The 20,213-nt window shown below is 50.2% G+C and overlaps 8 protein-coding genes across 8 annotated transcripts; 5 read left to right on the top strand and 3 right to left on the bottom strand.

Annotated features, from left to right (window-relative positions):
- The first annotated feature begins 178 nt into the window (after positions 1-178).
- BC939DRAFT_32985 (uncharacterized protein) lies at positions 179-1,729 on the top strand. Its single transcript, XM_051551579.1, has 2 exons — positions 179-1,334; positions 1,427-1,729. Exons 1-2 carry the CDS (start codon positions 565-567, stop codon positions 1,623-1,625), a joined length of 969 nt encoding a protein of 322 aa, XP_051406788.1. The 5' UTR covers positions 179-564; the 3' UTR covers positions 1,626-1,729.
- BC939DRAFT_32986 (uncharacterized protein) lies at positions 1,730-4,157 on the top strand. Its single transcript, XM_051551581.1, has 2 exons — positions 1,730-2,831; positions 2,926-4,157. Exons 1-2 carry the CDS (start codon positions 1,833-1,835, stop codon positions 3,883-3,885), a joined length of 1,959 nt encoding a protein of 652 aa, XP_051406789.1. The 5' UTR covers positions 1,730-1,832; the 3' UTR covers positions 3,886-4,157.
- A 1,875-nt stretch (positions 4,158-6,032) lies between these two features.
- On the top strand, positions 6,033-8,461 carry BC939DRAFT_403443 (acyltransferase ChoActase/COT/CPT; the record flags this gene model as incomplete). The annotated part of the gene is made up of 2 exons (XM_051552742.1): positions 6,033-6,418; positions 7,045-8,461. Coding segments are annotated over 2 exons (1,803 nt in total), but the record flags the coding sequence as incomplete, so codon positions are not given.
- A 1,060-nt stretch (positions 8,462-9,521) lies between these two features.
- On the bottom strand, positions 9,522-10,677 carry BC939DRAFT_508044 (alpha/beta hydrolase fold protein; the record flags this gene model as incomplete). The annotated part of the gene is made up of 3 exons (XM_051560958.1): positions 9,522-9,946; positions 10,053-10,323; positions 10,426-10,677. 3 exons carry the CDS (start codon positions 10,675-10,677, stop codon positions 9,522-9,524), a joined length of 948 nt encoding a protein of 315 aa, XP_051406791.1.
- Positions 10,678-12,880: 2,203 nt separating this feature from the next.
- On the bottom strand, positions 12,881-14,545 carry BC939DRAFT_33115 (uncharacterized protein). Its single transcript, XM_051551595.1, has 2 exons — positions 14,328-14,545; positions 12,881-14,216 (listed from the first exon to the last, which is right to left on the bottom strand). Exon 2 carries the CDS (start codon positions 14,188-14,190, stop codon positions 12,982-12,984), a length of 1,209 nt encoding a protein of 402 aa, XP_051406792.1. The 5' UTR covers positions 14,191-14,216; positions 14,328-14,545; the 3' UTR covers positions 12,881-12,981.
- A 594-nt stretch (positions 14,546-15,139) lies between these two features.
- On the top strand, positions 15,140-16,939 carry BC939DRAFT_468132 (ADP-ribosylglycohydrolase-domain-containing protein). The gene is made up of 3 exons (XM_051557873.1): positions 15,140-15,418; positions 15,501-15,771; positions 15,861-16,939. The coding sequence occupies exons 1-3, from the start codon at positions 15,252-15,254 to the stop codon at positions 16,896-16,898; spliced, it is 1,476 nt and encodes a 491-aa protein (XP_051406793.1). The 5' UTR covers positions 15,140-15,251; the 3' UTR covers positions 16,899-16,939.
- On the bottom strand, positions 16,940-18,905 carry BC939DRAFT_468134 (Alpha/Beta hydrolase protein). The gene is made up of 3 exons (XM_051557874.1): positions 17,876-18,905; positions 17,305-17,772; positions 16,940-17,203 (listed from the first exon to the last, which is right to left on the bottom strand). Exons 1-3 carry the CDS (start codon positions 18,627-18,629, stop codon positions 17,010-17,012), a joined length of 1,416 nt encoding a protein of 471 aa, XP_051406794.1. The 5' UTR covers positions 18,630-18,905; the 3' UTR covers positions 16,940-17,009.
- An 85-nt stretch (positions 18,906-18,990) lies between these two features.
- Positions 18,991-19,990, top strand: BC939DRAFT_468138 (uncharacterized protein). The gene is made up of 2 exons (XM_051557875.1): positions 18,991-19,415; positions 19,534-19,990. The coding sequence occupies exons 1-2, from the start codon at positions 19,107-19,109 to the stop codon at positions 19,897-19,899; spliced, it is 675 nt and encodes a 224-aa protein (XP_051406795.1). The 5' UTR covers positions 18,991-19,106; the 3' UTR covers positions 19,900-19,990.
- The last annotated feature ends 223 nt before the right edge of the window (positions 19,991-20,213 follow it).

The raw sequence follows: 20,213 nt of genomic DNA on the forward strand, positions 1-20,213 counted from the left end.
AGCGACAGGCAGCAATGATGGCGAATTCTTCGTCTGTACGGACGTCATATGTAAGACTTGTGGGTGAGCGAGGAACAACGAGGTGAAAACGAGGGAGACGAGTGAACAAGGTGAGTGAACAAAGACGAATATGTGAAGACAATAGTTTATTGACTAGACTGTTGTGAGTATATGAACTGGGGTTCAACTATATAGTCTGTCTTCCCTTATATACATCAGACGAATAAAGGTCCTGATTAGTAATCCATGGTTCTAGACGTTTCGGTGCTGCCTTTGCTCATCTTTACATCATGGAGCTTTCTGTGATGAGGGCGACGTTGATCCAATCTTAGACGCGTCTAGCGTCACATGACAATACCAATCAGAGTTAAGCTCTGACATGAACCCACGCGTTACAGCACTGATCACTCGTTTTCCTTCCTTACTTTAAACCTCATAACCTCATCGTCTTTGCAGATTCCCGACATCCGACCTCTTTTCCATTGAATCGATCACATTACTTCAGCTAAACACTACACATTCGACAGCAGCTCTCTCATCGCGCCACTCGACGTACAGGAAGTGATGGGTCTTAAAGGCTGGTACGCCTTTCTTCGTAAGAAGGGTTACCAACCCTCTGTACTTTACCTATCAGCCGCGTCAACAACCTCGAGCACCGCCACCAGAAGATTCGACCTTCTCTCTCGCTTTTCAGTCATCAGGAATGCTTATACACAGAACTCCATCGAGATGGCCCATACGGTCCTAGAGCTGGATGTCATGCGGTTCGGGACCAAGGAAAACACCATTATCTACGTCGACGGAATCCAAGCAGAGGAGAAGGAGTTCACTGCTCAGATCCGCCAAGAAGCTCGGGAGAAGACCACTAAGCGTTGCAAAGAAAGTGTGGATGAACTACAAAGACGGATCGATAACAACCTCAAGGTTCGTAAGCGACACTCCGCCGATGCCTGGACCAGCCTTGCGTCCTCCTTCTATTGGTCCCTGCCCATCCGTGATGCATTTGTCAAGTATATGCAGGGTGAGGGGTGGAACATTCAGCGATGCGAGACGGAAGCTGATGTTGTGATCGCTCAGGATTGCAGATTTGACGATATTGTCGTGTCTGCGGACAGCGATATGCTCGCGTACCCATCCGTGTCAAGTCTGTGGCGCCCGATTTCAAAGAACTTGATTCTGATCTACAAAATATCGGATATCTGTGAGGTTCTCGGTGTGTCCAGGATCCAACTCACGGCCCTCGCTGTTGCCTCCAACAACGACTACGGAAAAAAATATCTACTCTCTTGGACCGGCGACCAACTTTTCGATTATCAAGACGATCAAGAAACAAGGTAAATATCAATGATCAAAGTATTAAGGAGCGAGGCTGAACCATTTAACTAATATATATTTTTTTCTACTTTTTTTTACCCTATTTTTGCAGATGTGCGACAGACGTGAATGCATATTTGGAAGACTCCAAGGTCGTTTTAAAAATCACAGACAACAAAACACTTGAACTTGCACTCAGAGTCTTTGTTAATCTCCAACAGACGCCTGTCAGCGATCCTCGCCCTTTGTCCAGCGTCTCGTCCTACAGTGAGCTTTACAAACAACTCAAGGATCTTTGTGCCATGTACTAAGAGAACAAGGATTTTCGCGCACAACTGCAACCAAGGTATGCTATATTTCTGTTCAATATCGCACGGCATTTAGGACTTGGCATCGGCAATCATCTCACAGCTCACCTTACTTATTGTTTTGATGTCAATAGTACTCGCAAGGATCGGATCATCCGCCTCCGCTCCTCACAGTCTTTCATTCGATATAGGACAGTTGAGTCTCCAGCTATGTTGAAGCCTGGCCTTGGGTCGCGCTTACCACAGCCGCCATCACCGCAACCATCCTCGGCACAACCACAACAACCTGCACCGATTCTGCAGGATAACCCTTCGACCACATTACCGTCTCAGGAGTCAAACGGTCACCCGCCGCTTCCAAGGACGCAATTCCCACGAAATCGCCATCGTTACTCATTCAAGACGAGGACAGGGGCAACAAACCCCCCACCCCCAGTCAAGATGAAGCTCTACAAGTTCAAGCCTTACAAGGAGCCTGAAGCAAAAGACGAGCTTGAGCCCTCCAGCGACGAGCCCAAGCCCAAGCCCAAGCCCAAGACCAAACTCAAAACGTTGTCCGATTCGAGTGCAGCCACCCGCAAGCTCGCTTTTACACGGTTATTACAATACCAGCACCCAACGTCTACTTTGAACGTCGGTACTCTATCCGCTAACCTCAGACGAGCTCTGCCAAACGACGGTACCGTTCAACAGGAAGTTGCCCTCTGTATCCGAAACGCTGTGCGCGAGGCTGCCAGGATCAAACGACAAGGTCAACGAGTAATTGGAAAGGTTGTCGAGCATGTGAACAAGCATGAACCGGGTCCCAACGATCGTCGATTCATGAATTTTCTTTGTCCTCGAGTCTCCATGAAGGACGCGAAAAAACTGGATGACGGTTGTGCTGCAGAGGACGACGATGAGGATGGTGGTGACATGGACCAGAAATCCAAAGATGGCAAAGGCTCTGAGCAGTTCTTGTTCCTCCAGAGCTTTCTGGCATACCTCTACTCTGGGAACTACCCACGAAAAAGTGGTACCGGTCAGAAGGTCAACGATTTCATTGATCGCCTCAAGGATCTCGGACTGTACGCCCCACCATGTCCTCGGGCCGCTCTCAACGAGACAACTCCCTTCTCACCAAAAGAGTTACTCCTATCGGTGGCGTTGCAGCTCAAGGTCGAACTCAAAAAAATGTACCGTAATGGGACCTGTGAGCTGCATAATAAGGTATGAGTTGAGGGCACTACTGGTCATCTTAATGTACATCAAACCGATACCTATCATGTCTCTTATTTATTATTTTCTATCTTCTCAATTATAGCTCCAGGAAAGAAAAAAGAAGGGGCTGCTGGGATCCGATGTTAACGTGGAGGTCCAGGAGGAGGTATCTGCTATCGAAAACTACCTCGCGATCAACAAATTGAGTCCAAACCCTCGTAGGATCATCCCCATGTCGACGGCGAAGCAACCTTTTGTCAGTTTCACGGAACGACAACTGGCTATGTTCTTTTTCAACTGCGGAGACGCACTGAGGGCACGGGTTCAGGAACTGGTCGGTACCGTCTGCACATCCATGCGGGATGTTGAGGAGCGGATAGGAGGAAAAGAACCAGGCTTTCTCATCAAGCACCTCATCGTCGATATCGATCCCGAAGACCTGACCAGTCGCAAGAGAGGCAAGGCTGGACACCGCGCTGCGATCAAGTTGTTATCCCTTGATGATCTCGAGACCCACTTGCAGATGCTGGACGATCCAGAGTTCAGACCGGAGACCTATGCCCGCAAAGGATATTTTCTCAGGGGGTTCTTACGAACTGACGGATTCACTATGCAGCTCCTGTGTTCCAAAGTCAGGGAACTTCTGTCAGTCAAATACAAACGGTTGCCCGGCGATCGCCTACCTCCTCGATTGACTTCAACACTTCACGGTACCAGTGATTTTTTGACGGAGATCCGAAACGTTATCCGAACCAAAGACGATGTGGCGAGACTTTGGCTTGGTGTCGATCCTAAAGATATCAAGATTCTCACCCTTGACGCAGGACAAGCTTTTGTCGTTGGAGCATATGCATACCTACCAGGAAAATCGATGAACAAGGACGAGTCCACTTCCTTCAATGGTGCATTCCCTATCGCCTCTTACTCCACAACAACACCACAGGATCTGATGCAAAAGCCGTCTTTGGAGGCACAAACAACTTCAACACCACAGGATCTGATGCAAAAGCCGCCTTTGGAGGCACAAACAATTTCAACACCGCCAGCAACAATGACAGTGTGACAAGATCCCTCACCACAATCTTACCGTCAACCAGAAGGCCGTGATGCAGCCTGTCTTCCGATATAGACGCTGGCTCGAGGATGAGAAGCAACTGAAACCAGAGGGTCCAGAGCGGCAACATCAATTGAAACCGGATATCGGGTTACAGTCGATTGCGCATATCGAGTCCCAGCTCCCACCTCTCCAAGGTCCAGACACCAGTGTCACCAACTATATTGAGGAGTTGAAAAAAGTCGAGAACCGACTCTTGGAGTTCTATAACGGGGACAACTTTCGATTCAAGAAGCACACATGGGACATGAAGAGAGCCAAGCACATCGAGTACCAGGCTATTGCCAACAGTCTGCTTGGAATCGTTGGCGGTAGCATTGGTGAACGTCGAGCCAATGATAATCCAGTGTTGATTGGTGTGGGCCTTGGCCAGTTCGGGAGCAGTAGTCGACTGTCGTCTCTCCACTCATCGTTTTTGTCATACTTTGTCCCTTTGGTAAGCAAACGTTTTGTTTTTTGTATCATTGACAATATTTTCTGAGGATTGAGTGCAGGTGAATAACTTATTTTAATTGTTGTAATTAGGCGCGGTCCCTCGGGTATATTGTCGTCGGTCTTAATGAGTTTTATACCTCAAAGAAATGTCCGGATTGCCACCGGTTTGTGGCCGAAGTCACCCTTCGACAATTCTTCTGCCCCCACTGTGGACGGTATCACCACAGAGATGTCATGGCAGCCGAGATATGTCCCATATTGTACGAGAGTACCTGTTGTACCAAGAGCGACCGCGATATCTGCACCCTGCTGCAGCAGACGGCAGGTATCCATGGATGGAATCATTGAGTTCAGGACAAGGGACAAGCGTCGAGGCGGCTGTCGGAATTAGTGACTCCACCCCACCGATCCAGGCCGGTGGTACTCGATCTCGGAAAAAACGATCGACCTCCAGTTCGACTCAGCAGGAACGTCCAAGAAAAATGGCCAACATTTTGTGTGTACGGCCACACCCACCCACGTGATGATTACAGGGGCGTTGATGAATTTATGATGACGTAGATAACGCCCAGATAGTCCTGTTTTCAACTTGAGATTTGGCAGTTTCTTCTATCGGTTGTCGCCCTTTTTAGGTAATGCGAATGGGGAGCACAATAAGGTTGCGACAAGGGTGTGGAGTTGTGCCATCATGGACGAGGGATGAGCCCGTGGAAGGGAAGGTAGCCCCCATCCTCTCTCTCTTTCCCAGAGACCGCGCCATGTGTGGGGATCCGAACGAGAAGATACGGCTGCTCTCTGGCCTTCTCCACAGACGCAATTGATTGGCCTGGACCTGTTAAATAAATACTTCCGAGGCATTTTCATTTTCCATTCCAGCTGTTTCCGGGTCTGGCGCCCCCCTCCTCTCTCTCCCCCCCCCCCCCCCAAGCTCTTCTCCCTCTCCACATTTCATAGTTCAACATCGCATGGTAAATTGTTGGGTCTGAATGAAGGTAGCAGGACTGGATGGGCCTTGGCATCCATCCCTTGAGGACGGACGAACAAGCGAGTAATAGACTACACCCATGGTAGTCTAGCCGTTGAATGCATCCATTTCTTTGCTGCGTTGCATATCCTTTCCCTTCCTCTTCCTCTTCCTCTTTTCCTTTTGAATAGGACACTGCAATCGGATGGGACCCTATTGGCGGGTCCTCAGCAGATGGATGATGAAGTCACTGCACCGCACTCTAGTATAAATACCAACGCTTGTTCCTCTCTCCTCTCTCTCCATTCGTTGATCTCTCCCCCCTCTTTTAATTCTTCTCTCGTTCGTTCCTCTCCACTCTCCACTCCCTACTCTTCACTCTCCACTCTATTTTCTCCGCACTTCACACTTCACACCCCACACTCTGCACCTCGTGTTTCCCTTGACGTTCTTACTCTTGCACTCTCCACTCTCCACTCTTTACTCTCCACTCTCCACTCTCTCCACTCTCCACTCTCCACTCTCCACTCTTAAACTCTTACTTCCGTCAATGGCTGTCTCTGCACACTCTTATAATATGCCTCCACACACTCAGCCTCGAGGATCTGTGCCAGTCTCCAATCCCACTTTCATGCCCAACAGTTGCCAGTCGACTCCCTCGTCCTGTGCTTTGTCCGTCAACAATGACGTAGGGGTCATGGACAAGGGCCAAGACCAGCTGCCGTCCTTACCCGTCCCTCCTTTGGATCAGACCTTGACAAGATACCTAGAGTCGATCCGACCCCTGACTTCCGATGATGAATACAACCGAATGGCCGATGCAGTCCAGCAATTTAATCAGTCCGGTCAAGGCCCTTCGCTTGACCAGAGGCTGCGTAAACATGCCAAGGAATGCGAAGCGAGAGGCACGAGCTGGTTGGCAGAGTGGTGGGATGATTGGGCTTACTTCTCACACCGCGACTCGTCCACGTTCTTTGTCAACTACTATTTCGGATTCCAGGATGATCCGCGCATGCCCACCCAAACAGCCCGCGCTGCGCTGCTCGTCAGTCTTGCCCTGGAATTCAGGCAATTGATCTCAAAGTAAGTGCTGTGTGCCATGCACTGGTTGTCATACTGCGTGTTGCACTGTGTATCACCGTGTATCACTGTGTATATTGCCCACATGGCGTTTAATCTGAGGTGTCTGGTCACTTGTACAAGATGTTCGGACGTTCTTATTATCTCGGCTTTGATCTCCATATCGATGACATATTTACAAGTGTACGGATAATTAAGGTTCAGATTTTAATGCGGACAATATCAGAAGGGCCTGGGCTCATTCTCAGAAGTGTACTCTAATTTTAAATGCGATGCTGGTATTTCTCATCCTGGTGCTGCAATTGGGAGCCAGAGAAGGAACCCATTTACTTCTATATCCCTCTCCTTCTCCTGGGCCTTTTTTTTTTTTTTTTTTTTTTTTTTTTTTTTTAATAACGATAATGGCGACGACAAGAAGCAGGGGGAAGTGGCACGTGCCCCTTTCCGAAAGATTGTCTATGTGTGGTGGTGCATCTTCCTTTTTGGGACTACCGGATGGAAGAACTCTACAGTGATACTAGACAAAACGATGGTCAAGAGGCCTTAGCGATCGTGATCATGAGCACTTGGATCTGGGTTCGGCTGCTAACCACGTTCTGACACATTCTTTCATTGCAATGCACCCGTAGTCGAACATTGACTCCTGATATGGCTAGAAATTCGCCCTTCTGCATGAACATGTACCGCTTCCTGTTCAACTACAGCCGCATCTCCGGGACCCCCACTGATGCCGCCGTCGGCTTCCCTACTGAGGCCAACAATCACATATGTGTCGTCCGCAATGGCAAGTTCTACATCTTCGAGACACAGCATATACCCTCAAAGCCATCTTCAGTTCTCAGTCCACGCGAGATCATGATCCAGTTGGAGCGCATTAAAAAGATGGCCGACGATGACAAGTCGTCTGCCCCCGCCGTCGGCATCCTGTCCACGGGCCAGCGCGATCAGGCTGCCAAGGACCGTGTCACTCTCTTCGAGGCCCATGCGACTAACAAGGCCCATATGGCCAAGATCGAGTCCTCGATGTTTGTCCTTTGCTTGGACTCGACTTCGCCCTCGACATCTGAAGAGTTCTCACGCGCGTGCTGGCATGGAGACGGAGCCAGTCGTTGGTTCGACAAATGCTTCCAGTTGATCGTCTTTGCGAATGGCCGTGCAGGAATGAATGGAGAGCACTCCAAGATGGATGCAACCCCCACGTCGCGTCTCTGCCGCTACCTAATTGACGAGGCCCAGGCTCGTACCCTGCCAGACTTTCGAGGACTGAATGCAGAGGATTTGTACGAAATCGCCTCTGTTCTGGATAAGCCCCAGCCGCTCAGCTTTGTCAGCAGCTCCGCTCTCGACAGGGCCATTGCGAACGCCTTTGCGTACTTCAGGGCCACTGTGGACGCACACGAGATGATCCCGACAGAGTTCAGGGGCTATGGCAAGGGTCTCATCAAATCGTTTAAAATGTCGCCGGATGCCTATGTGCAAATGGCTCTGCAGCTTGCCTATTACCGCAAGCACAAAGAGTTGGTTGCTACATACGAATCTGCAGCCACACGAAAGTACCGGCACGGTCGCACAGAGACAGCCCGATCGTGTTCCAACGAAAGCAAGGTCTTTTGCGAGGCCATGGATAATCCCGACGCAAGTCTTAAAGTGCGCGTTGCTGCCTGCCGCGCTGCCGTCGCGAGACATGCACAGTACACTGCCTGGGCCGTGGATGGACAGGCAGTCGATCGTCATCTGCTTGGTCTGCGGTTGATCCGGAAGCCAGATGAGCCGATTCCGGCCCTATTTGCAGACCCAGTCTTCGCACGTACTTGCCGCTGGCGACTCTCGACATCTCAAATCTCAGACGACTGCTTCATTGCATATGGATGGGGTGAGGTTGTTCCGGATGGCTATGGATGTGCCTATATGGTCAAGGAGTCAGAGCTGTACTTTTGTGTAACGAGTTTGAAGCTGGGCTCCAAAGAATTTGGCCAACACATTGTCGACGCGCTCGAGGACATGCGGTTCACGTTCGAGGAGGTACGCAAGATTGAAAAGGCCGAGGCGGCCCAGGCGGCCATGGTGGCAGCCGCAGCCGAGGCTCTTTCGCATGCGGAACGAGCAAGCGAGCTGGCCATGGCTAGCAATAACATGGACCCATCCCAAGCTACAGTCGGACGAGTTCGCAGTGAGCGAGTCGCGCTTTCGGACTCTTTCATGTCGAGGAGTCCGTCTCCAGCACGACCTCCTCTCCCTGCACCAAGAACAAGTCTGTTTTTCCAGAAACACGACCCTGTTTTGCGTACAGCCTTGGCACGAAACGCAATAGCGATGGCCCAGGAAAAGTACCTGTCCGGTATCGATGAGATTGCGTTTGATGACCTGGCTCCCGGATCGCCGCGGCCTCAAAACAAGACACTGCCTTTGAATGCATCGACAACGACTTCAGTTGAATCTGAGAAGCCTGCCACGGGTGACACTAGCGGAGCAATTGTGGGTCGTCCTCGAAGTGACTCTGGCGCGCATATCAGGACCTTCAGGGCCATCTTAATGGGAGAGGATGGAATTTTGAGTCGACTGCGGTCCCGAGGAGGCTCCAACAGGACCGGTAACAAGACTACGCCGCCACCAAGTCCTTGATTCCTTGATTCCTTGATTCACCCGAGAAGCTCATCGCGTCGAACTGTCAAAGTACTCTGTGTTGTACACTTTTACACTCCTTCATTCATTTGCCCAAATGGTAGTCTACTATACTGTGCATCGTTTTTTACTTTAAAATATTCGTCCGATTGCTCCAAACTGCATGCACAGATAACTTTCTCCATGTAAGGTCCTGTATCACTCAAACAGGCATGCACTGCACCTCTTAAGACGCATTTGAGATGGCAATAAAGGGTGATTTATTGGCTTCGACGAATTTTGTGGGTATGGAATAAGGCGAGTGCGACTAGTGAAATAAAGCGAGCGGGATACGACGAATATTGGCATTATGGCCATGACGATCAACGCCATGGCGATAGAGGAGGATGAGGGGTATAAGGTATATATACATAATTGTAGATACAGAGAGGAGTGGTGTACTCGGCTCGGGTACTCGCGCCTTGGCTTTCTTGAATATGTCAACTTAGGTCATGGCAGACAGACAGTTGATAGTCTGAGGCCTCGCTGGGTTGAAATAGGCATCGACCGCGTTAAAGACGATGGGATCGACCATCTGGGCGACGTGCTCAGACAGATCCACCGGGCAAAGGCTTTGGAGGACGACGTTTTGCACAAGCGGGTTCTTGTCCTTGAGGAGGCCACTGGTGTAGGGGGTCACAACCTCATCCGTCTTGGATACAATGAACTTGTACTGGACACCGGGCACAGTATCACCACCGGCATTGAGATCCTGAAGAAACTGTGAGTTTGGTAGGAACTGGAAGCAGGAGAGGCACACAGGATCGATGATACCCTTGATGGTGTCATAAAGGCCGAGCGAGGTCAGGAAGGGAACGAGACCGCTAAGAGTGGTGCCATATGCAATGGCGCCAAAGGCGGCGAACTTGTCTATTCATCAACACAAAAAAAAAAAAAAAAAAAAAAAGCTGCATCAATATTCAGTCGAGTCAATATTTTCATGGTATAGGATGCAAAGTATGAGGTGCAAGGTTACCGATCTTGGAGGAACCTCCCAAGTATTTCAAATAGTATCGGGGCATGAGCGAGCCCTCGGAGTGGCCCAGCAGGTTGACCTTGGTGGTGTTGGTTGCAGCTAAGACCTTGTCGACAAAGGCAGACAGCTGAACGGCGCCGTTCTCCATCTTGTCAAGACCTGCAAGCAGAGGAATGCCTGGCAGCTGTCCGTAGGTCAAGCTGTACACACAGTATCCGCGTGCAACCAGTCTCGGGGCCATGTACAGCCAGTTGTCCCAGTTGTTAGCGATCTAGGGTGTAGAGGATATCCATGTTAATGATCAAACCACAAATGGTTTAGTACAAATGAATAGGAACAATACTCGTCATGAAAGCATAGACGCCAGACATACCAATCCGTGGACCAGGATGATAGCACGGGGGTGTGCGCTCGAGGGTTTGCAGGACCAATCATTGAAGCCGACCGACGAGCGCTTTAGGATCTTCTCGTGCTGGTCAACCTGTTCAGCCGTGTACATGCGCTTGGTCACGGGGACATAGTTGCTGACGGCAGCGTTGGCTGGGATGGGAGAGGCTTCGACTAGGGTGGACGCGATAGTTGCGAGGGCAACAGCGGCGGCAAAGAGGGTCTTGTAAACGTACATAGTTATTATTCTTGCGGCTGCTTGCGGGATGGGAAAGGCGGGGCAAGGAACGTAGAGTTGTAAAGGAACTGGGAGCGAGGGCAGGGGAGGGATAAGAGGGTGGAAGGTGCTGTGACGAGGAGAACACGACAGAATGTAGGGTGGACTCCGTTTGCTTTATATAGCTGCCGACATCCCAAGGCATGTATATAGCTATAATATCTCGTCTGTTTATTCGCATTAACCACCGCGTTGTTTAGTATAGTGGCCGTTGCCCCATGCCTCCTCAGGGGAAGCCGGGCGAGCGGCGAACAAGCATGTCTGAGTGTGTAGGAGTGTGTTGGAGAGAGGGCGTGTGTGTAATTCCCATGCTTCCACTTTGCCTTGGCGTTTGCTATCCTCCTTCGGCAATCGTTGTACAAAGTGCCTCTGGTCTTTATGCTCGTGCCTTGCATATTTTGCTGTCCATGTTTACATATACTTCAACCCTATAAGAAAAAGACCCAGTTGGTTCTTGTATGCAGAAAGTTGGCAGGGCAAACTCAATCATCCTAAATCCCTAAAAGAACGCTGGTGACAGGAAAGCAGAAGTAACACAACCCGGAGCTGACTCAATAAATATGAACCGAGCGAGATGTTATGTATGCCTCGGCAGAGCAGGGATAGTATCATACAAATAACGCGTGGAGCACGTTGCAAAAGTACATGCACTTGTACACCGATTATCGAGTGAGCATTTGAGCACAAGTCATGTTCTGGATCGCCTCAAATTTTCTAATCCCGTGCAGTCGCAGACGAAGTGTAAGTGTTAAAGTGAGCGACCAAGGACGAAGGAGTAAACCAACAAAAAGGCATCATTCGCGTTACCTTCAACACCTTGTCTTGCCTTGCCTTGCCTTGCCTTGCCTTGCCTTCCAAGAAACGCACATGAAAATGGAGCCTTGATATTGTTATTGTTGTTATTGTTGTTGTTGTTGCTGTTGTTGTTGTTGTTGTTGTTGTTGCTGTTATTCACGAAACAAAGCGATCGATAAAGAGAGGGACGCGTTTGAATCGTTTGTCGCCATGATTGTCTATGCTGCAGAGACCACGCTGCAAGAGGCCCAGGACAACTAATGTACCTGAAGAAGTACATACATGTTCTTTTCCCCTGACGACTCTTTGTCTCCTGGCACAGGCTGTCGGGGAGAGCAAGCGGCGCACGGTGTGGAGAGGACGGGAGGTTGTGGATAACAGACGCATGCTCTGGAATGCAGCGAGGCATGACAGGGTTGTGGGGGAAATTCAAATTCAGGGCCGTAGCATCTGCATGTGCTTCCTGAGATTTGTCAGGGGTGCATCCAACGAGGGCGTCATCCGGCGAAAGGGATGTCGCACAAGGTGTGGAGGGAGGCGATCAACAAGCAGCAAAACAAACAAACAAACAAACAGAGTCTATCCAAGCGGAATGTGAAGTTAGTCTAGCCTAGTGCTTCGGCTTGTATTGATTCCATGCGCTCAATTGTCCGCTATCTGATTTGATATCGCCAGCCGAGAAAGGGAAAAAGCGCGCATCAACAAACACCATACCCATGCATGGAGGACTACAGAAGGACGCGTGCTCATGGCCGGGTCAACTGCAGGGAGGCCACAAAAAAAAAGAGACAGATCCAGCATGCTCGCATTTTTTTTATTGTTCGGCGGATGCAAAACAATGGAATATTACATGCTTATTAACAGCAAATAAACAACGCGGCCATACGCTTCCGTTTTGCCTCCAGTATACCGTACGGATGTTTTTTCTCTTGAGTAGCACCCACAGGCCCCTCTCCCCACTTCCCCCTATTCTCAGGATAAGCACTTGACTTTAAAGAAGCACCGACCGCCAGGACGTTGCTCGGTCCTCGACAATAAATTTGACAAAACGCGTCTGACATTTGCCTTTCAGACGCATGCACACACGCAACCAATGTTGATTGCTGGAAAAACATCGATTGGAGCAAATAAGTAAAACCACGGTTTGTATCGATCGTTCACGGCCCGAGGCTAGAAGAAAATGAAGATAAACAGGCGCCAGGAAACCACTTTGATGATCTTATGCGGGAACAAGTCCAGGATCAGGGCCGAACCGATATGCACACGCAAATTGCAATCAAGCGCGCCTATCTTTCTCATACAGGCCGTAGGTGACAAAACCATTTCTCAGTATCTACTATATGCTCGCGATGGGCTCTACGGATTTTACTGTGTGGTCTATAGACATTTAAGTCACTGCTTCTGTAGCGCGTTTATTTATTTCTTGCAGTCTACGTTCGAAATACATGTTCCAACTACTTCACAGCATGATTAGACAGCATATTGGACAACTACAGAATGAGCAAGAGCCCAATCCACATCCAAAGGGTACGCTTCCTTTTCATGATGCCGTCTGCTAGGATCGTCCTTCCTCTCTATACATGCCGCTGCATGTATCGCTTGATGGTCGTCCAAGCAGCTGAAAGTCTCTACACTCATGACAGGGACAGAAAGCGGTGGGAGCAGCGGAGCAAAAGAATTGCTCGTGGCAGCAGTGGATGCCTTGCTCTCCATTGCCAATTGCGAAAGCTCTGTTATAGCCGTGTAGCCAGCAGCAGCTACGATGAAGGTTCCGACAATGGCCAGATACACCCGCGAAAAGGTCGCCATCACCTGCCAGATAATCGCCAGCATGTCGCCCTGGAGCGCCTTAAAATGCAGTCGACCGGCATATGCAGGCATGAGCTGCTGCGTCAAGATTCTGACATCGCTGTATGAGAACGTGATGAGTCCGCGGCCCCACACTTGTTTGAGTGCCAGCACCACCTCGAGGTATGAGAGGAAACCATCGAATTCGGGCTCGCCGACATACAGTTTGTATTGCAGGTGACAGAGGAAGCGCCGTTCCAGATCGTTCAATTCTACAGTGGTATATTGGCCTCTTGTAAAGTCGGCCCATTCGGCATTGGAAAAAGTTGCATCGAACAGATACTTGTCTGCACAAATAACAGCAACAAGAAAGAGCGAGATGCTTGACCAGGGCTTCTGTCCGTGCTTTAAGGTGCTGCTGCCATTACTGCTGCTGTTGCAGTCGCTGCCATAGTTACTACTCCGTAGTGTTGATGACGAGAGACCGGAGGATGGAGACGTTGTGTTTGAAGAGAGGCAAGAAGATGAGGGACTGACAGGTAATGTGTCGCTATCGTTTCGAACAAGGTCTTCAGCGAGAGGCGAAATGTCAAGCTTGCGCGCGTGCTCATAATCAGGTCCTTGATCAAGTCGGGTCCTGCGCTTAAGAGTCCTCGCCAGCCTAGCCTTGAACCGGTCGATGTAGATGAGGGCAAGGATGAGGGTGGTGCACGATAGCTGTGTTCGCTTCAGGATTCGCTGAATAAAGTGAAATATATCGGTTCCGTCATGGTCAGATGGTTGGTTTGCGGCCTTCTTTTTCTGCTGCTGTTCCTGGTGGTAATGGGTTTGATGAACCTGGTCCTTATACATATTTCCGCCAAAGAGCGACAGTTCCTGACCGGTGATCATTGATGCAAGCACTGCGGCCGCAAGGTCTATGGTTTGTAAGACGTGAAAGAGTCAATACATGCTGGTGCTTTCGTTAAGGTGAGAGGACCCAGCTTGGCAAGTTGGGATACAATGGGCCAGAGTATGCTGGTACATACCGATGAGGTTAAGGGGGATTCTTGTGAACTCGTCCCTGGCATACCCTCGGCTCTTGAGATGGTCCAGGAAGCCGTGGTACTCGCGTAGGGGTTCGGCGTACTGGAGTTGACAACGAAGGCAGAAAGATGAGCTGGAGGTCAAAGTGCGTTCCCTTTTCTCCTTTCACACACAGCGTGCGAGTGTTCCTTGAATGTTCCTCGGATGGATTACCGTGGTGTCGGACATGAGTGTTCGGGCCTTGTCCCTGTTGGATTGTTCCTTCCGGGAATGTTTCCTCCTGCGCTGCTTTGCTGCCATTTGGTTGGTGTGTGCTTTGTTTTCAGGATGGATCGAGTTGAGAGTGATGGCGAAAAAGGGTAAACTGATAGTGGAATACACTGGAGCAGAGCAAACTAAATAACCTTATTTGTTTCAGCTGCCTTTTCATCAACCCCCCCCCTCCACAGAAACAGCAGCACATGCATGAAAGGATTCTGGCCAAGTTTGCTCTTACGAAGGTGGTATAGAGTCTTGAGCGAAAGGATTCCCCGGCTGTCCACGCTCCAAATGCCGACTAAAGTGCTCAAAGTACGCTGCCGATTTTTTTTTTTTCCTGAGAAGGGGGTAAAAGCGATCTCGTCAACTCCTCAGCCGAGGGGTCCAACGAGGGTGGGATCAGCGATCATTTCAGTCTGCAACATCAACGATGCCTATCGATCCCTAAGGATGGGATAATCCTAATCGAAGTGTGGCTGTTGTGACACCAAGGTGCCAGGCCAAGGAAATCTACAGGCAGCGACATCAGAGCCCTCGCCCTCTCCCTTATCTTCCTTCCTCTTTCTTCTCTTCCACTCTTCCTTTGTCCCTTTCGTCTCACTTTTTTTTTTCTTTTCCCTCGTGCTCATTCGTTAATCCTCCTTACGCATCAAAGTTGTATCGCTACAATGGCTTACTCAACACTCACCAGAGCCGAGTTGCGAGACCGCATTCGAGGGTGTCTGATCGGCTCCGCAGTTGGCGATGCTTACGGCCTCGCTACTGAGTTCATGAGCCGCAGCACAGTCGAGGTCATCTATGGCAACGGGCCCATAGCCTTCGGACGCGATCCAGGGTTAGTCTTTATAAATGCAGCTCAGTTGATCTTCTGTTCGTTTTCGCTTCGTACATAACGAGCACCAATTGACTTTGTTTAGTTATCCGGTATGGGAGGATCACCATCGATCGATCGCGGACCGAAACGATTTCACAGACGATACCGACCAACTGCTTCTCATCCTTCAATCCCTGCAACAAACGAGAGATGGGAAGCTGGACCCGGTCAATTTCGCTCACAGGCTGCTCGAATGGTTATATCAGGGGATCCCGGAGATAGGTACAGACCCCGGGCGCGGACTAGGTTTTACCGTCGGCCAAGTCATTCACCATCCGTTGTTCAAAAAGAACCCGCACAGGGCAGCATTTGAGGTATGTGTCCTGGTGCCAATTATATCCATATACGAAGCGTTTTCTTCATTGCTCATGTTAATTCGGCGTGGTTGTGGTTGCTGGCTTAGGTGTGGGACGCTTCTGGACGCAATTTAGCCCCCAATGGGGCTGTGATGCGTACAGCTGTTCTTGGTATCGAATCCTTTTGGGATGAACCCCGCGTAGTAGAAAATACGATGGCGGCTGCAAAGGTCACCCACGCGGATCCACGCTCGGTCGTTAGCGCTCTTGTCTCGTCAGTGCTAATTTCGCGGCTCCTTCGCGGAGGCGGGCTTGATGCTGTTCATGATAGCACCTGCATTTGGAACCCCAAGCTAGGTGACCACGAGTATCGGCGGGAGCTGCTCTCTTATCTGCAGCGCGGGACGAACATGCAGCACGGCCAATTCTTAAACCCAGTTTATCCCGAGGCAACCTCATCCAACCAATACCGCCCTAAGGATTATGAGGCACTGGGGGCGAAGCTTTTGGAAGAAGAAGCACAATCCGAAGAGTCATACAGAGCGCAGCTCAAGAACCGCAGTCATTTGGGTTGGAATATGAAACGTCCGCAGGTCATCTTTCGTCCGGATAAAGGCTGGTCTGGCATCGACTGTGTAGGCGAGGATGAGGCTATGGGCGCATTAGCACGTTCTGTTGTAGCCGATTACAAGTTTTTGCTGCAGGAAACTGATGTCGCCCCAACTACCAAACCGGAAGAACAACATTACCAAGAACGATGGGCCACAGAGTTGGAAGCCCATTGTTTCCCACAATCCTTGCGTCAGCTCGAATTGGGTGAAGGCACGAAAATCGGTTATACTTTTAAGTGCATTGGTGTGGCATACTACGGCGCCACTCGGCGTGTGGACCCCTCTCCAACGGCACCAGAGTATAGTGGTCCAGCAGGGCTGTTTCGAGGCGTTATGGAGCAGGTCACTTTGCAGGGCGGGGATGCAGACACCAATGACGCTGTCATGGGCTCGCTGCTCGGTGCCCGGTTTGGACTCGAAAAGGGTATTCCTACTGGCTGGTGGACGGAGCTCCAGCACTTGAAATGGTTTGAAGACACAGTCGATCAGTTCTTAGATCGTGTTCTCTCTCAGTACGATACAGCGGCTATTTAAATACAGGGGTGTGTAATGCTATTTTGAACGAATAAAGGTACTCGTTGGGTAAAAGCGAGCGCGTGCTTTTTTATCTATGTATGTGCTGTATACAGCGATTGTACTTCTAATTTAGACAGTTCGATCTCCATTGGGACGATCCCAGGGCCGGGTGATTGTCTGCAATATGGCCTTGTCAAAGGCAGGTGGGTTGTCAAGATAGAGATGATGGCCAGCGTTCGGAATCCTCATCAGTACGGTCGGCACAGTCATGGATTGCCTTGCTTTCTCGGCCGCTCTATAGTCCATCCAATCGCTCTCACCATCTATGTACATCAACAAAAATAAGGATATGAAAGGTTACTATGAAGTCAGCTCAAACTGGACGGTTACCAAGAGAGATCAGCATAAATATAGCACAACATACATAAAAAGACTGTAGGCATCTTAAGATCTCTGAGTCGATCCATGAGGGGCCAGCGTGCATATGCACCAGGGGCGAGGATTGTCGCCAGTGCATATTCGCCGCTACCACTCTTGGAGGAGATGTGGTAGATGTAATTGTTCAGGTCCCGTTGCTCGTCTTCCTCAAGATATGCAAACCGACGTGAAGTATAAGCGGCCACAAGAGAAGGGCCAAATGGTCCTGTGAATCGCATAATCGACTGTGGGGTGATGTTGCGCTCCCAAGCGCCCATGGCCAACCTGCGCACCCAGCTTGAGCGTGTCGGTGGAGCAGTCGCGTCTTGTTGAGGAAGGGGTGGCTGTGGCTGTAGTTTTATCTGAGGTGCTGACTGTAATTTTGGCTGAACGCTGTTAGCGGAGGTTGCATCGTTTTGCGATGGTGGTTCAGGGAGAGGTGTCCTTTGGGCCTCTGGATTCTCCGGAATACCCACTGCAAGTAGAAACGCATTTGAGGATATATAGCTGGTTAGGGGTGTTCATCATCCATCTGACACGACGCGTTGCGGTATGCTGAAGCAAGGATATCGTCTTACCAGGACTAACAAGAATGAGTTTCTCAACCCGGTCTGGATATTTAAGTGCATAGGCCGCCGAGAGATACCCGCCAAGTGAGTGGCCGATAAGCACCATTTTTTCAATCTGCTGGATCTGGCGCCACTCCTCTAATCCCTCGATGAAAAAGTCTTCAGAATCCTTGACGACCTCCTTGATCGACGTCTTGGGCGTGTGCTTGAACTTGAAATCGGGCCTAGAGCTGCCACCCATGCCAAGCCAGTCGATGGCATATATCTTCGAGTTTGGGATCTGGCTCAGACTGAGGTAATTGCGGAAGAAGAAGCCAAGGCCGGCGCCGTATCCGTGGCAAACAACAATGGCCCGCTCATCCGGTGCAGGAGGTGAGACCATGGACTCTTCATCTGTCGCAGTCTTCATGTCGAGACGAGTCTGGGCAATGGGTGTTCGACCCTGGTCATCAGTTTCTTTGTCTTTGCTCTCGACAGCAGCATCCGAGGTGTCGACTGAGGACGGACTAGAGTTTTGATGGATGACCAGGGTGTTGATTTGACGATTTTTGCCAGAGAGTGGGACGGGCCCAACACGGGCGATGGTTAAGCTGTTGTCGGCACTAGTGGAAGCGACGCCCTTGAAGGAGAAGAACTGGAGACGGGAGAGCAGACGAGCCTCTGCAATCTGGGCCTGTTCCTTGTTGGTCCTGCCCCACCAAGTCTGGAAGGCACCCCATCGCGAGAAGAGTTCCGGTGATGGTGGGAGGGTGTCCGAGGGCATGATGGGGAAGCGGAAACGCGGGCGAACGAGGAGGCGTGGAATGGTGGAAGGGAGTCCGGACAGGTTGGTCGGGCAACTGAGCGAGCAGAGGGCGGTGGCGAGAAGAGCGAGGACGGCCGCCGACGAGTGCGTTGAGAAGAGAGGAAGGGAAGGAGGGCGAGCTTAGGACGGGGCCAGGCTGTAAAGGGGAAGCGGGTGGAGGAGATAGAGACAAGGGTAATGGCAAGGTGTGAAGAAAGAAGGATGTGAGGAAAGAAAGATGTGGAAAGGGCGAAGCGATAAGGAAAGAAATAAAAATAAAGAAATAAAAAGCCGATCGAGCGAGGGGAGTTTGTTCCCCATTTGGAAAAAATGCACTGTTGCCACGCAATCGACTCGTAATCGACCGAAAGAACGCCCAATTGGTCAGCTCATACGAGTCCAAGCCGAGCAAACAAGGTTCGTGGCAGCATCTCTTTCGTCTGGATCATCATCACCATGTCACGCCGTGTTCGGGATCCAATTGCACAGCACTCTGCGAGCCTGTGTGAATACATGAATGCCAGGCCTGCCATCATCCTCTCCTACGCCCGATACTTTGGAGAGTACCCCGAGGCAACCAAGGCGACCATGACTGCGGTTGATCAAGACGGGTTCGATATCGTTTGTCAGGACAACGGTCAGGAGAGGGAACTCAGGGTCACCTTTGGACACTCTTTGCATGCAGTGAGCCAAGTCAAGGACGCATTCATGGCCCTCGCCAGGGAGGCCGAAATCGCTCTTCGGGGCGACGATCGACTCGGCCAGGTACAGAAACGTATCTGACTGAACGATGGCGACACATACACGGACATGTGTACTTGTTTTATGTCGGTATTTCGTTTCCTATTTTGCTAACTGGGCTTCTTTGTGTGTCTGTCTGCAGGACCTTATGCCAGATAGTCCGTCCGTCAGTTGGCCAGGGATTGATCCGGTGGCTGCTTCTGCATTGTTGATCGCCTATACAGCAATCTACCTCAACTATTTCCCCAACACAACGAGTCCAGCTCTGCAATGGATACTTCAAACAATCGGGTCGTCTTCGGTCCATTATATTGCTATGTTGGTTGTAGGATTGCATGTTATCGAATCGGTAGTATCACTTTACTTTACGATTGTCGTAAGTACAGGCTTCTTTGGATCAGTTGACGTTGTGCAGTGGTTCGCGGTGATCTTACTGTTCGGCTATCCATTCCTTTTCAAGCTCATCTCTCTCTCCACCCGACAACAGACTAAAGGGAAGATTGTATAGTGTTATATTGAATTATAAATACTGCCTGTCAGTGTTGCCCAGGAACCACCACATGTACACAGGATTTGATATAAGGATCTGAGGTAGAGCCTGTATAAAAGGAGGATTGGAGCCAGCGGTCTTTTGTTGCTCGTTCCAGTTGAACAAGAAGACCGTTGTGCTGCTCACTCCCTACAGTGTGCGTAGTTTGTGCCTTAGGCCTTCTGATTACGCGTGGAACACAAATTATACAAGTGCAAAAGACCAATCTCCCAGGACAACATCAATTTGATGGGCCGCAGTAAGCCACTGTAGGGAAACAAAAGAGGGTGATC

The sequence above is a fragment of the Gamsiella multidivaricata genome (genome assembly GCF_025024155.1).
Source record: "Gamsiella multidivaricata strain RSA 2152 chromosome Unknown BC939scaffold_115, whole genome shotgun sequence".
NCBI lineage: Eukaryota > Fungi > Mortierellomycota > Mortierellomycetes > Mortierellales > Mortierellaceae > Gamsiella > Gamsiella multidivaricata.

What these genes read in the sequence shown, in the direction of transcription:
- BC939DRAFT_32985 (XM_051551579.1), top strand. Translation starts at nt 565, where the DNA reads ATGGGTCTTAAAGGCTGGTACGCCTTTCTTCGTAAGAAGGGTTACCAA. An exon ending in CAAGACGATCAAGAAACAAG is followed by an intron (nt 1,335 to 1,426) that starts GTAAATATCAAT and finishes CTATTTTTGCAG; the next exon opens with ATGTGCGACAGACGTGAATG.
- BC939DRAFT_33115 (XM_051551595.1), bottom strand. Translation starts at nt 14,190, where the DNA reads ATGATCACCGGTCAGGAACTGTCGCTCTTTGGCGGAAATATGTATAAG.
- BC939DRAFT_32986 (XM_051551581.1), top strand. Translation starts at nt 1,833, where the DNA reads ATGTTGAAGCCTGGCCTTGGGTCGCGCTTACCACAGCCGCCATCACCG. An exon ending in CCTGTGAGCTGCATAATAAG is followed by an intron (nt 2,832 to 2,925) that starts GTATGAGTTGAG and finishes TCTCAATTATAG; the next exon opens with CTCCAGGAAAGAAAAAAGAA.
- BC939DRAFT_468134 (XM_051557874.1), bottom strand. Translation starts at nt 18,629, where the DNA reads ATGCCCTCGGACACCCTCCCACCATCACCGGAACTCTTCTCGCGATGG. An exon ending in ACTCATTCTTGTTAGTCCTG is followed by an intron (nt 17,773 to 17,875) that starts GTAAGACGATAT and finishes TTCTACTTGCAG; the next exon opens with TGGGTATTCCGGAGAATCCA. An exon ending in GATGCCTACAGTCTTTTTAT is followed by an intron (nt 17,204 to 17,304) that starts GTATGTTGTGCT and finishes TGATGTACATAG; the next exon opens with ATGGTGAGAGCGATTGGATG.
- BC939DRAFT_468138 (XM_051557875.1), top strand. Translation starts at nt 19,107, where the DNA reads ATGTCACGCCGTGTTCGGGATCCAATTGCACAGCACTCTGCGAGCCTG. An exon ending in GCGACGATCGACTCGGCCAG is followed by an intron (nt 19,416 to 19,533) that starts GTACAGAAACGT and finishes GTCTGTCTGCAG; the next exon opens with GACCTTATGCCAGATAGTCC.
- BC939DRAFT_468132 (XM_051557873.1), top strand. Translation starts at nt 15,252, where the DNA reads ATGGCTTACTCAACACTCACCAGAGCCGAGTTGCGAGACCGCATTCGA. An exon ending in GCCTTCGGACGCGATCCAGG is followed by an intron (nt 15,419 to 15,500) that starts GTTAGTCTTTAT and finishes GACTTTGTTTAG; the next exon opens with TTATCCGGTATGGGAGGATC. An exon ending in CGCACAGGGCAGCATTTGAG is followed by an intron (nt 15,772 to 15,860) that starts GTATGTGTCCTG and finishes TTGCTGGCTTAG; the next exon opens with GTGTGGGACGCTTCTGGACG.